The sequence below is a fragment of the Dicentrarchus labrax genome, unplaced genomic scaffold (assembly GCF_905237075.1).
Source record: "Dicentrarchus labrax unplaced genomic scaffold, dlabrax2021, whole genome shotgun sequence".
NCBI classification, from domain to species: Eukaryota; Metazoa; Chordata; class Actinopteri; family Moronidae; genus Dicentrarchus; species Dicentrarchus labrax.
Window position 1 is genome coordinate 15,372,816 of NW_026136711.1, and position 11,568 is coordinate 15,384,383.

Genomic DNA, 11,568 nt, shown 5'->3' on the forward strand with positions numbered 1-11,568 from the left:
TAAGGTGGAGTCTGATTTGTGTTTTTTTTTTTTATAAGACAAACATAATCACAGAGGCAGAATAAGGCTCCTACTGTCAATACACAATAAAATGTGAATAAAATATGTAAAACAACAACAACAAAAAAAAAGCCCTTTCCCAGAGTGTAGTTACCACAGAGGTCCACAGAGTGGAGTCCTACCATGGCTCTGAATTACCTGAAGCACCCACTGTGTGTCGCCTTGTCCTCCAAACAAACAAGTGAAAGAGTCCATGGTTTTATTCTGCAGGTCATGGAATGGTCAATACATTGCATTAATATGGGCTGAATATTATACAATCAATGCACTTAAATAAAAAAGGCAATTCACAGATCATTTGCAAAATGATTTCAACATCAAACATCTCACATAACAAGAGAGTGGACTTCCATAAAGATGTACCTTGTGAACTCGTGCCATCAAAACAGCAAACTGATTTCCCAATCACTATTCTAAGCAATACAGCAGTTATCACCAGCACTCAAACTTCAATATAAAGTATTTAAGAGTCAGGCAAATACTGTAATTTCCTGGAAATGCACAACTTTTTTTTTTATTTTTTACTTGGTGCTTTAAATTGATGAAAAAATAATTGTAACTCTGTGTTTTCTGCATACAGGTCGCCACTATCTATGAATACTGCTAGCTTAAATACGGTAATCCATTCATATCAAGCATATAGCATTTCAAGGGGAAAAACACACACACACACACACATCATATTGGTTGCCTTGGTAGGCTTAAGTACATGTGATGTGAGGTGGTTTAAACAGACTAAAGTATTATCTTGTAGTAATACCAGGAGGTATGACGTGAACTGATTTCAGGAGTTGAACCAAAAATCTAACAATTCAAGACCAGAATTGATCAGAATGGTACATTTGCTCTGCAAGTCCAATAGTTTTCTCCTTGACGCGGCCTTAAAATTACCTGTCTTTGACACAGTTCCTGAGCCTCTCTTGCTCAGAGGGAATTTTAAGTTCATATCTGTATAATGACACTGTATCAATACCATCATTTGATACCACTGAATGATTAATTCAGCAATATTGTTTATGGTCAAATTTCACCACTTGTAAAAACATTCGGGGAAACTCTGAACACAGGAGAAAAGAAAAAAAAAGACATTAGCAGCAAAAAACAAACAAACTTTATAACAGCAACCCTTCTGCAGCAAGCAAAACTTAACTAGATACGCTGATATGAAATGAGGGCATGTCTAATTTGGAATACACACAAAAAAAATTTGAAAATCTGTTGTTCAAATCACGCACGTCCTTAATGACTACGAAGCTGACAAATGTTCTTTCAGTAGCAGGAATGATTAATCTGGTGTAAGAAATTAAAGCAAAAGCATAAAATAAATACAAGAGGAGAGAAATCACAGATAGCGAGTTTAGGGTTGAGGTACAATTTGAGATCTGCACTCGTCTCAGCCTTTCCTGGCAGAGAGCCGACCAGACGGTTCGTCATCTTTTGCACGAATGCAATGCCTGTGTTTAACTTATAATATTGCAGTGACACACATCGAGCTAACACCTTTCACTTTTTCACAGGAGGGACAGCGCCTATTTCAGAAGACAAAGTACACCTATCAAAATGACTTAGCACTAGTCCTTGCCCTGTGTAGAGAGGCACGGTGATTCAGTAAAAAAAAAAGATTAGCCGGGTTGGGTCACAAATCTAATACAAGGCAGCAGATAACAAAGTCAGTTGAGATGCTGTTACTCAAAACTTTTAGTGGGAATGTATAGATGTTGAGTCATCATCAAAAGAATGTTAGATTTTAAAGACTTGGGTACTTTAAACAGGGTTAAAAAAATCATCAATGAGGGTTGAGCAGTTGATGCATGACGCTGGAATGAATGTGCAGAGTGAAGTCAGGAAGCTCTTACATTTAAGAGCCTGTTGAATCAATAGGGAGTCTGTCTGTCGGGGGCACAATGAGGGACAGTACTCCTCTTGTGGAGCTACAGCAGCAGTGCACTCTGGCAACAGTGTTACAAAAGCAGTTGCTAAATCAGTCCTCCAGATAATTGGCTAGCAAAGGTCTCTCCTTAAGTGTTCACTTGTTAACTTATCCTGGCGTCAAAGCAAGACCAAGATTAAATTTTCTTGGTGTCCGACAACTTTGTTCTGCATTTTTTTTGGCCAACTCCTCTGATCACCACCCCGCATAACACATCACACACTCACAACATATAAGTCCAGCTGTATAACCATCTCTCTTCTTCATGGATTCACGCATTGATAGGTCTCCAGCGGTCCGCTTCAATGCTGTTAATGCTGCTGGACCCATAGGGTCCGGAGGCAACATCATCCAGGTATGCTCCAACCATACGAGAGCTGCCAGGACCAGAGCCATCAATCTGGGTGGAGGAGTAGTACAGGCCCTGGTCGGTCAGCTCCTTACGGCCAATGGTTGTAGCGACGGTTGGGGGAAGGTGGACATCACTTTCATCCGGCTCGTCCACCTGTGACTTGTAGGAGAACAGGATCTTGGGCTCTGAGCTGTGGAAAAGAAGAAAGTTGTGAAATAAATAAAGGAAGAAACGGACAAATATACATGCAACTATAAAAGTATTCTGTATATTTGATAGGATTCTTTTTACAAACCCAAAGAAGCCCTTGAGGAATGTGACATAAATCAGTGGAGCAAAGGTGGAGAAGTACAGGAAGGTGGTGACATCCACACAGCTGGTTCAGAAAAGACAAAATAAAGACAGGTTTCACACCACTCCCATAGTCCCAGTAGAAGTTACAGGACATACGGATATTATCAGCTTAAGTAGACTGAGAAAGCGCAATCAACATGTTTTTTTGTCAAAAAGGAAAACATCTGTTATGTTTTCATCCTCTCGCCTTAACTTTATAGGACCCGCCAAAACAATGAGTCATCCCCCTTGTTGCAACTCAGCCAACAAATTCAATTACGACAAGCTGTAAAAAAAACAGCCACCCTATATCCAGGCCACTGTTCTGAAAGGCTTGTGCAGCATAAACCCAGTGCTTTATGGCTGTACTTGCTCCGAGGCCAAAACTCTACACAACGTAACTTTCTTCCCAACATACTCACACAGGTCCATTTATTTCGTAGAACACTCAAAAGGATTATACTGACCAGAGTCCTTCTATAATTCCAGCACATAGCAGAGCACTGCCCAGGCCTTGGACGAGGTTCAGTAAAGACAGGATGGCAGCATACACATAGAAACTCCTCTTAGCTGGACAAAGGAAGCAAAGCAAAGATTAATGGACATCAGTCAATAATGCGGCATCATGCAGTGGTAAAAACACATTACTGAAAGTGCAGGCACATTCTCATGCATACGAATACTCCATTCATTATAATTACTTTATATCCAAAGCTAACCTCTCAACCACTTAAATCCAATTTCTGTTACTTGATGCAATTAAATCCATAACGTACATGGAAGAGATATCCTGTCCCTCACTGGAGTTTTAGGCAAGATCACAATCAAAGAGTACACCTATAAAAACAAAATAAAAACATTAGGCATCAGTTATCAAGAGATGTATCACAAGTTGTATTTTATTCTTCATGCTGCTACTGCTGCGTGGTTACAGATTACTGACCAAGAAGAAGAAGCATGAGCTGGCCAACCAGAAGTGCCGCCCTCCGTGACCATAGATGTTGAAGTCCTCAGCAGACAGGTGACTGTCTGGATACAGGATCTCTAGTGTGCCCTGAAACAATGGCTCATTTATTTTAATTGCATACGGAATGACAATTTACCAAGATTCCTGTTCCTGCTGTGGGATTTTCAGTGAGGTTTTTAAACACGATTTAACCTCTCATCATCTGTCACTACCTGTGTGATGGAGTAGCCCAGAGCCAGCACAGCAGTGATAGCCAGCACACGCTTTATACTGGACTTGCTCTCCAGGTGACCTGATAAATAAATAAATAAATAAATAAATAAAGAGGCTTAACAGAAACAAAAGCTGAACAGGCATTGAGTTACATTCATGATTATATTCAGGGCTGAAAATAATTACTATATTTATAGGTGTCAGGTGATACGAGAGAGAAACGCATATACAGTAAATGAGAAATGAAACCAGTGGAGCAAACTAACCGAAAGCCAGTCCCAAGATTATAACGCTGAGCTCAATAGCCAGCAAGAAGAAGCGGGTGATTTCCCACAGGACCTGCAGAAACAACAAACATCATGAGTAGTCAGTGTGGCAGAGTTGACCAGTTGTAACACATACGGACTCAGAACATATGCCAAAACCTTGCAGGTCTGGTCACATTCCCAAACTATATCCCAAATAATAAAAGCATTTTTTTTTTTTTTTTTATTTAATAGCGCAACCATGACAGTGTAGTATGGGAGCAGTGAGATCCATTTCTGTGAACTCCATAGGGATCTGTCTGGTACGTGAGGAATGTCAGCCATGCCTTTCCTCTCAGACATGAAAGCCCAACAAAGTCATGCTGAAGCTCATATCAGGTCCACTGGATATTTAATAAAGAAGGATATGGTGACTGCTGCTCCAGTTAAGTATTTATGATGCAGTCTGTCATGTGCTACCTGTAAATACAAATCCGTGACTATTTTACACTGTTAAACTCCAAGAAACCCAAACTGTTTTACATCGAACTAAAAAGATCCCGACCGCTTAGAAAGGTCACCCAGACTGTTAGTTCTACCGCACAAAAAAATGGGCCTTTTCTCCTCCAAAAGGACAATATTCACTGTAAAGTAAACATGAACATCTTGTGAACAGTATAGTTCAAAATAGTTGAGAAAAGTTTTAAATACTTCCCTTCAACCATTAAAAAACGCATTAATATACTACGTAAATGCATGCTACACATGGCATTTTAGTATTCTGATTTTTGTATCACTACATCGAGGTAAAAATCTTATTTAGGGTAGAAAAACAGTTATTTAGTTTATTCTCTTATTTTGGGGAAATCTGGGTTAGAAATTTTGACAAATGAAGGGTAAAAACTACAATTCCTAAACATGTACCCTTTACTATTTGTTTATCTTTTATCTCTAAATAATTACGCACTCTGTTGGAGTTGACTGGCGGTCTAATCAGTAATGTTTTTTGATCATATAAATGTTTGGTATAGTTACATTTATAATAAAGCTAGTTGTTTGTTGTTTTAATTATTTTCTTAAATTATGGCATACAACATTATTAAATTCTTGTTGTGCGTTTTGGTGGTGGTGGTCCTATCTGTTTACTACATTTGAATTACAGAATGAGCTCCTTATTTCCACAACTACAACCCAACACCCATGTGTGCTCCAAAGATGTTATTTATACTTCATGTGCTTCCTTACTTTGTCTATGATGGTGGCAGCACTGGACGCACTGACAGTCATGGACACTACAGCCCGAGTGATTCCAACCGCTGCTACAACAAACACCTAAAAAATACAGTACAAAATCTGTCAGACCATATTCCATAGACTGTCTTCTGAACACAATAGAACATGACCTGGAGTAGAATTTGGGAGCAAAGTATCGCTGATAGCAACAATGCACTGGTTAACACGAACACAAACACAAACAATATGCAGAGGCTCCTTTATAGCCTTGCCAGGCATTGCAGAGCTGAAAAATCCTCTTCTTTAGATTCTATGTTGTTAGGTTACCATCACTGGAATGATGCAGTAAGTTTAGGAATCAAACAGTAAACACCAAAAAAGAACAGATTGTAAAACAGTAAACACGGAAGACATTTTTCAGTGAGTCTTCTGACAAGGTCATTTGTCTTTGTTGTTAAACAAAAGAGGAAGTGAAAGGTATTAACAGGCTCATTGTCTTTTAGACTTTTGGGAGATCTGCCAATTTAGAAATTGATTAAAATGCTTACAAGATTAACCTTAAATTATGGGCTGAAATACTTTTATTAATAGAATTCACTGTATAATGGTGTTTTCTGTAGTTTTTGTCCTACCAGCAAGTAAAAGGTGACGAAGATGGGGCTAGAGGTGAGTCGAATCTTCGCCCTGGCTGAGGGCAGCTTCCACATCAGGAATACAAAGAAGGCCACATTAGGCACTAGCAGTAAAATGTCCCAGAACCGCACCCTAAGAAAGAGAGATGAATGTGAAGGGGATAATGCAGAACTATGGTTTTCAACTATTTCATCTACAATATTCTACCAAATACCTGGAGTCTCCAATGTCCTCATACAGTACTTGCAGACACTTGTGAGGCTTGGAGATGTTGGCTTCAGTGTCCGATTGCCAAGTTGGGTATGATGATGTGTTCTCCAGTGGTGTAGGTGAAACACTGCCATTGTACTGAGCAAACCTAACCACAGCAGTCACTGTGGCTAGCATGGTGTCGGACCCTGGCAGGGAAATCATGTCTGATATTAATTGAAACTGGCAGACATTTCACTTCTTGTTTCCTCTGTCCAGGTCCAATTCACATGTAAAACAGATTTAACATAACTAAACACAGATTTATGCTGCTTCAGCTCGCTTTAATTACAGCCGCTGGGTTGTTGTACCAGGAAGGAACCAGGCACAGCTTTATCCACTTTTAGATAAACATTATGTAACGAGACTGGCTGCCATTATCAGTTTCAAATGGCAAAACCAATGTAATCCCGTTAGCATTAATGTACGCCCACTCAACAGGAGAACTGTCAGGATATAGAAGCTAACCTGGTTGGAGTAAACTAAATAAAATGACATGTCTCAACTCAGACCCGCTCTTGGTGGAGTTGTTATCGGTGATAAAGTGCGGCTATTAACAACATAATCCAACGTACGACTCATGCGTGTGGCCTATCATAACACTATTTAATGGCATTGTAGTTTAACTAGCTATCGTTATCTTAATACTTCCAAGATAGCGTGAAGGGGATTTCAAACGTTAGCTAACGCGGCTACTTCCAGCTAGCTGGCTAGGGTCGGAAGAAGGGTTGTTTGTAAATTAAAACTATATTCTCAGAGCTTCTGTGGACAAATACAGTAATGTTAATATACAAAATGTATCTCAGGCTGGCTATGTACCATTAAATGCCACAGTTTATAAGCCGACTGGCTCACGTAGCATCAAAACAAACGTGATACTAGTGCAAGTGCAATGACGCCGACCCAACGTAACGAGAGCTCCCACTGGTAAAAACATCTTACCTATTCAGTAGATTGAGATTCAACTGCGGCAAAATGTTTCAGAAATACTTCAGCACATGCACTACACACTGCGATCGATCAATAAATTGATCACTGATACGGGACATGGCTGTACTAGATAGTTTCGTTAACAAATTTCCCCAGTGTGGTCAGCTGACTCTCACCAAACAAGTGAGTAAGTCTCGCGAGAGGACATTAGCGTTACTTATTTTTTCAACCTCTTAAAGAGGCAGGCTGCGGCCATGGTAGTTTATTTAGCAAATTTAGATTTATTTAAAAGGTCCAGTTTGTAACTTTTAGGAGGATCTATTGGCAGAAATGGAGTATAATATCAATGGTTAGGTTGTCAGCAGTGTACAATCAACTGAGAATAAGAATTGTTGTGTTTTTGTTGCCTTGAATGAGCCGTCTTTCTCTACAGATGGGAGCGGGTCCTCTTCTACATAGGGAAAACCGCCATGTTTCTACAGTAGCCCAGAAGGGACAAACCAAACAGTGGTCCACTAGTTTCACCTACACTTTTGGAAGATGTGGGTGAGGCAAGGGGTATTCAGTTGGTCGCAATCTGCAACTTCACTGTGTGTCGTACACACTGGACCTTTAAGTTAAGGCATGTAAAGTACACATTAGGAGTTAGTGACATCTCCCAAAGTGTAATAATATGGATGTGATGATAATATATTATGAGGCTTGGGATAGAGTAATTCTGTTAGAGTTTATTTGTCAGATGGAAATACAAAAACATCATAAAACACAACATTTTTCAATGTGTAATCTTTGCTTTGTTTTAACCTTTACACTATGCACTATGAATCACACTGTACATTACCATAAAGTTAAAAATAATAATAATAATGACATTTATTGAGACTTATTTTTTTGAGCACAGTATGTGAGCACTATGTTTCAGGAACACTGAAATTAGTAATTCAGTCCCATGTATGTTTTTAAGCTTATGTAGAAGAGGTCATATATTATAACACAAAACATCCAGGGAGTGCAGTCAGAATTCCTGAACTCTTTGGAACAAGTTGGTTGAGGAATGAGGAAGTCAGAGTCTGTATGTCTACCAACATACAGCTAAAGACTTTACATTCTTTAAATCATAGAAATTTCAAGTCTCAAATCAGCTTTTAAAAATATTATCACTTTGTACCTTCTACTATGCAGCAGCACATTTGCCAAGCGTATATAGTAAACAGAAACTGTAGTTATGTTTATGAATAAATAGTCACACGTGCTTTGGGGTGCCCTGACATCATCCTGTAGGCCAGGTGCACTGGTTCAGTCAGGTTAGCCTTAAATGTGTACACATGAGTCTTCCCGCTGACGGGGCTTATGTTGTAGAAGCTCAGCCTGTGGGTCTTGAAACTCAGTGTGATCTCCAGCCTGCGTGACACTGTGGTCCTCTTCAGCGGCACACTGTGGCTCTGCTCAAAGGCCGTCAGCAGGTTGTTGAACCACATCAGACACCAGGAGCTCCGGCTGCTTTCCAGAGCAGAGGGCAACCCACTACGTGCTAATTTCCCACTGTAGCACACACCAATGATCCACGGAGAACCTTCCAGCTCAACCTGCCAGCAGTGATCACCTTCGTAGAAGCTCTGGGTGCTGAGGACCTGGAAGAAGCTGGTGAACCTCTGAGGACAGGATGGGTAGGGCTGTTTTGCAGCGCTGAAAGTCACTGTCTTCAAGTCTTCTGAGAGGACGAGGTTTGGGTGGGCAGTTTCTGGGTCAAAGGTCACCTCTGAAGGGTTGAGGATGTTTCGAAGGGAGCGCTGAATCTCTCCAACTCTTTCCCTCAGCTTGAAATTCATTTTTTCCAGCTCGGGACAGGCTTCTGCAGCATTGACTTTTGATTCAATGCGGTCTTCCTCTTCTCCGACAGGCGTGGCCATTAACTCCACGATGCATGGCTGTAGAGTCCGAAGCTCGTCACTAAATTCAGTCGCATCCTCTTCGGTCAGGAGGGACTCCGCTCTGAGCATAGCATGTCTCAGCTGCTTGGTCAGCTCAGAAGCTTGATCGACTCGGCTGCCCACAGCGGCCTCACCTGGGCCTAGCTGTTCTTCAATAATCTGCATCACCTGTACGCTGTAGCTCTGTGACAAATCTTTTATCTGCCCTAAAAGTTTGGATGCTTTCTCTCTCAGCTGACCATTTGCAGTGGTCACCTCAAACTCGCGTTCCTTCTCTTTCCTCAGCACACTCTCTGCCATCTCCAGCTTGAGGCTCAACTCTGTGACTTGAGATGCCAGTCTGAATTTGGGTTCATCCATTTCTGTCTTGGCTTTGCCACTGCCTGTGGATCCAGACCCAACCTGAAAGCCATCCTTTCCCTTACAGCCTGAACTTTCTTCCCGGATCCCTCCTGCTGTTGCTGTGTCCTGGTGATACTTTGTGTTTGATTCTTCTGTAACAGACGTATCATCGCTCTTGATTGTTACATGGCTGATATCAGAAGGGTTTGCAGTTGAGTTGATTTTCCCATCAGTGGCTTTGTAGCTCTCTATGATGCTGCACATTTTAAAGCTTCTCACAAGGGCTTTGGTTCCCGGGTACTCTGCCTGGCACTCTGGGCAGCTGTGTTGGTCAAGGCCTTCTCCCATGGTCTGCAGGCAGGCTAAGCAGTAGATGTGACCACAGGGGAGAGAAACAGGCTCAGAGAAGAGCTCCAAGCAGATGGGGCAAGTCAGCTCCAAAGCCAAAGCTCCTGGATGAGGCTTTTCAGAAAGGTTTGCTTCAGTCGCACTCATGGTGGCAGATGCTGGAAAAACAGACAACTCAGGGTATTTCAGATATATCTATGATTTATTATACGTGCACTGTATTACATCCAGACTGCAGCTGGCCTCATCAACAAGGCCTGAACCCCCACTGACTGCTCAGTCACTACATGTTACAGCAGTGCAAAGTCTACGCTACATTAACGCACATCATTTGGATTACTATCTACTTCTATCTTATCATACTGTGAACTTTTGCACATTCCTGTACAGCTCATACATTTAAATGATACATAATGTACTTATTTTGTTACATCTTTTTGTACTTTATTGTCAATTCTTTATTTATGTAAACTTTAAGTACTTGATTTTTATATTTCTTTATATTCTTCTTACCCTGTTTATTGTTATGCACCAACACACCCGGACAAAAACTTACTCAGCAATAAACCTGATTCAGATTTAAACTTGGCTGACGTATTTGACTCTGTTTAGATGGTGAACTTTCTATATGATATGATAATGAATGAATAAACATGACTGTGTAGGTGAGTGAAAGGGGACTTGACCATTTTTTGTTGGCCTTAAAGTAATAAAAAAAAATATGGGAGCCAGTGTGTAAAATATCCAATAATGTATAAAAAATATCTACCAAGGATAACTTCTGAATGTGAATCTTAACTAGTCCAGATGGCAGCATCCCATATTCCCACAGGAAATATTGCCTACATTAACCTGAATGCAGGCACGTTGCGCATCTTTCCTGCAGGTGTAGGAGAAGGTGAGGAAGTTACCGACACCAACAGGAACGACTCAGTGCGGCACAAGGAAACCAAACACTTTAAGCGTGCAAGTAGATTCCAAATCACTGGCCACAATGTGCAAAAGCTAGGTTTCAACAAATGTAATCTATTATAAGTAGGAAGAGCTACAGGAAGAAGTGTCAAACGGACATGAAAAGTGACAAACAAGGTCCAGCAGTCAACAATGTAGGTCATATTGTTTCTGCGTTGTCAGGCTGTTGGTTAAGTTTCGATTTCCTGCGAGCAACAGAATCTCCATGTGGCCAAATTCACTAAAGTTTCGCTTTCTTCCGTTTAATTAATCACACACTGTTAGCGTGATTCTGCTGCAAGGAATACGTTTGATTTTAATTAATGTCACTTTACTTCCTTAAAAAAGAATTAGGCCTACATTAATATTCGTTTGCGCATCAATTAATGCGCAGCAGCAGAAGACGCCTCATTCTGTACGAACAGCTAAATACAGAGCATCAGTGTATTCTTTAAACACGAAAACCAAAAACAAAGACTCACCTGTTCCAACAGTGCTGTCTCGCGTTGAGTCTTCCTGTTCAGGTAGAGTCAATAAAACGCACTGACGCACAGATTAGCGCTCTAGACGCATTTCACAAACACCAACACCCCCAGCCATTGACAGAGCAACATGTGTCAGCGTGACTACATGTTTCTGTTTGCCAAACCCTTACCCACTCTGCCCCCACTAACTTATATGGTAAACGTCATCATGCCCTCAGAATTGGTTGGTTAGCATACAAAAATAATTTGTCTAAATATTTTATCTTTTATTGCACACATATATAATTTTTAGATAGAAAAGAAAAAGTTTATTACATGTAAATAACAATGGAACAATGAATAACTTCAAACTGGAGGAAAAAGAAA

At 40.6% G+C, this 11,568-nt stretch overlaps 2 protein-coding genes across 2 annotated transcripts; both read right to left on the minus strand.

Moving 5' to 3' along the window:
- Window positions 1-245: 245 nt before the first annotated feature.
- tpra1 (transmembrane protein, adipocyte asscociated 1) lies at window positions 246-7,346 on the minus strand. The gene is made up of 11 exons (XM_051415539.1): window positions 7,158-7,346; window positions 6,181-6,364; window positions 5,966-6,098; window positions 5,346-5,432; window positions 4,122-4,194; window positions 3,855-3,934; window positions 3,619-3,729; window positions 3,452-3,512; window positions 3,143-3,245; window positions 2,638-2,718; window positions 246-2,532 (listed from the first exon to the last, which is right to left on the minus strand). Exons 2-11 carry the CDS (start codon window positions 6,351-6,353, stop codon window positions 2,262-2,264), a joined length of 1,173 nt encoding a protein of 390 aa, XP_051271499.1. The 5' UTR covers window positions 6,354-6,364; window positions 7,158-7,346; the 3' UTR covers window positions 246-2,261.
- A 507-nt stretch (window positions 7,347-7,853) lies between these two features.
- Window positions 7,854-11,368, minus strand: trim107 (tripartite motif containing 107). The gene is made up of 2 exons (XM_051415538.1): window positions 11,200-11,368; window positions 7,854-9,924 (listed from the first exon to the last, which is right to left on the minus strand). The coding sequence occupies exon 2, from the start codon at window positions 9,911-9,913 to the stop codon at window positions 8,375-8,377; it is 1,539 nt and encodes a 512-aa protein (XP_051271498.1). The 5' UTR covers window positions 9,914-9,924; window positions 11,200-11,368; the 3' UTR covers window positions 7,854-8,374.
- Between the last annotated feature and the right edge of the window lie 200 nt (window positions 11,369-11,568).

Bases quoted from the DNA above. Each gene is read 5' to 3' on its own strand.
- tpra1 (XM_051415539.1), bottom strand. From the start codon at position 6,353: ATGCTAGCCACAGTGACTGCTGTGGTTAGGTTTGCTCAGTACAATGGC. The intron at 5,433-5,965 runs GTAGGACAAAAA...TGTATTTTTTAG, and splicing joins TCGTCACCTTTTACTTGCTG to GTGTTTGTTGTAGCAGCGGT. The intron at 2,533-2,637 runs GTTTGTAAAAAG...TCTTTTCCACAG, and splicing joins TTCCTCAAGGGCTTCTTTGG to CTCAGAGCCCAAGATCCTGT.
- trim107 (XM_051415538.1), bottom strand. From the start codon at position 9,913: ATGAGTGCGACTGAAGCAAACCTTTCTGAAAAGCCTCATCCAGGAGCT.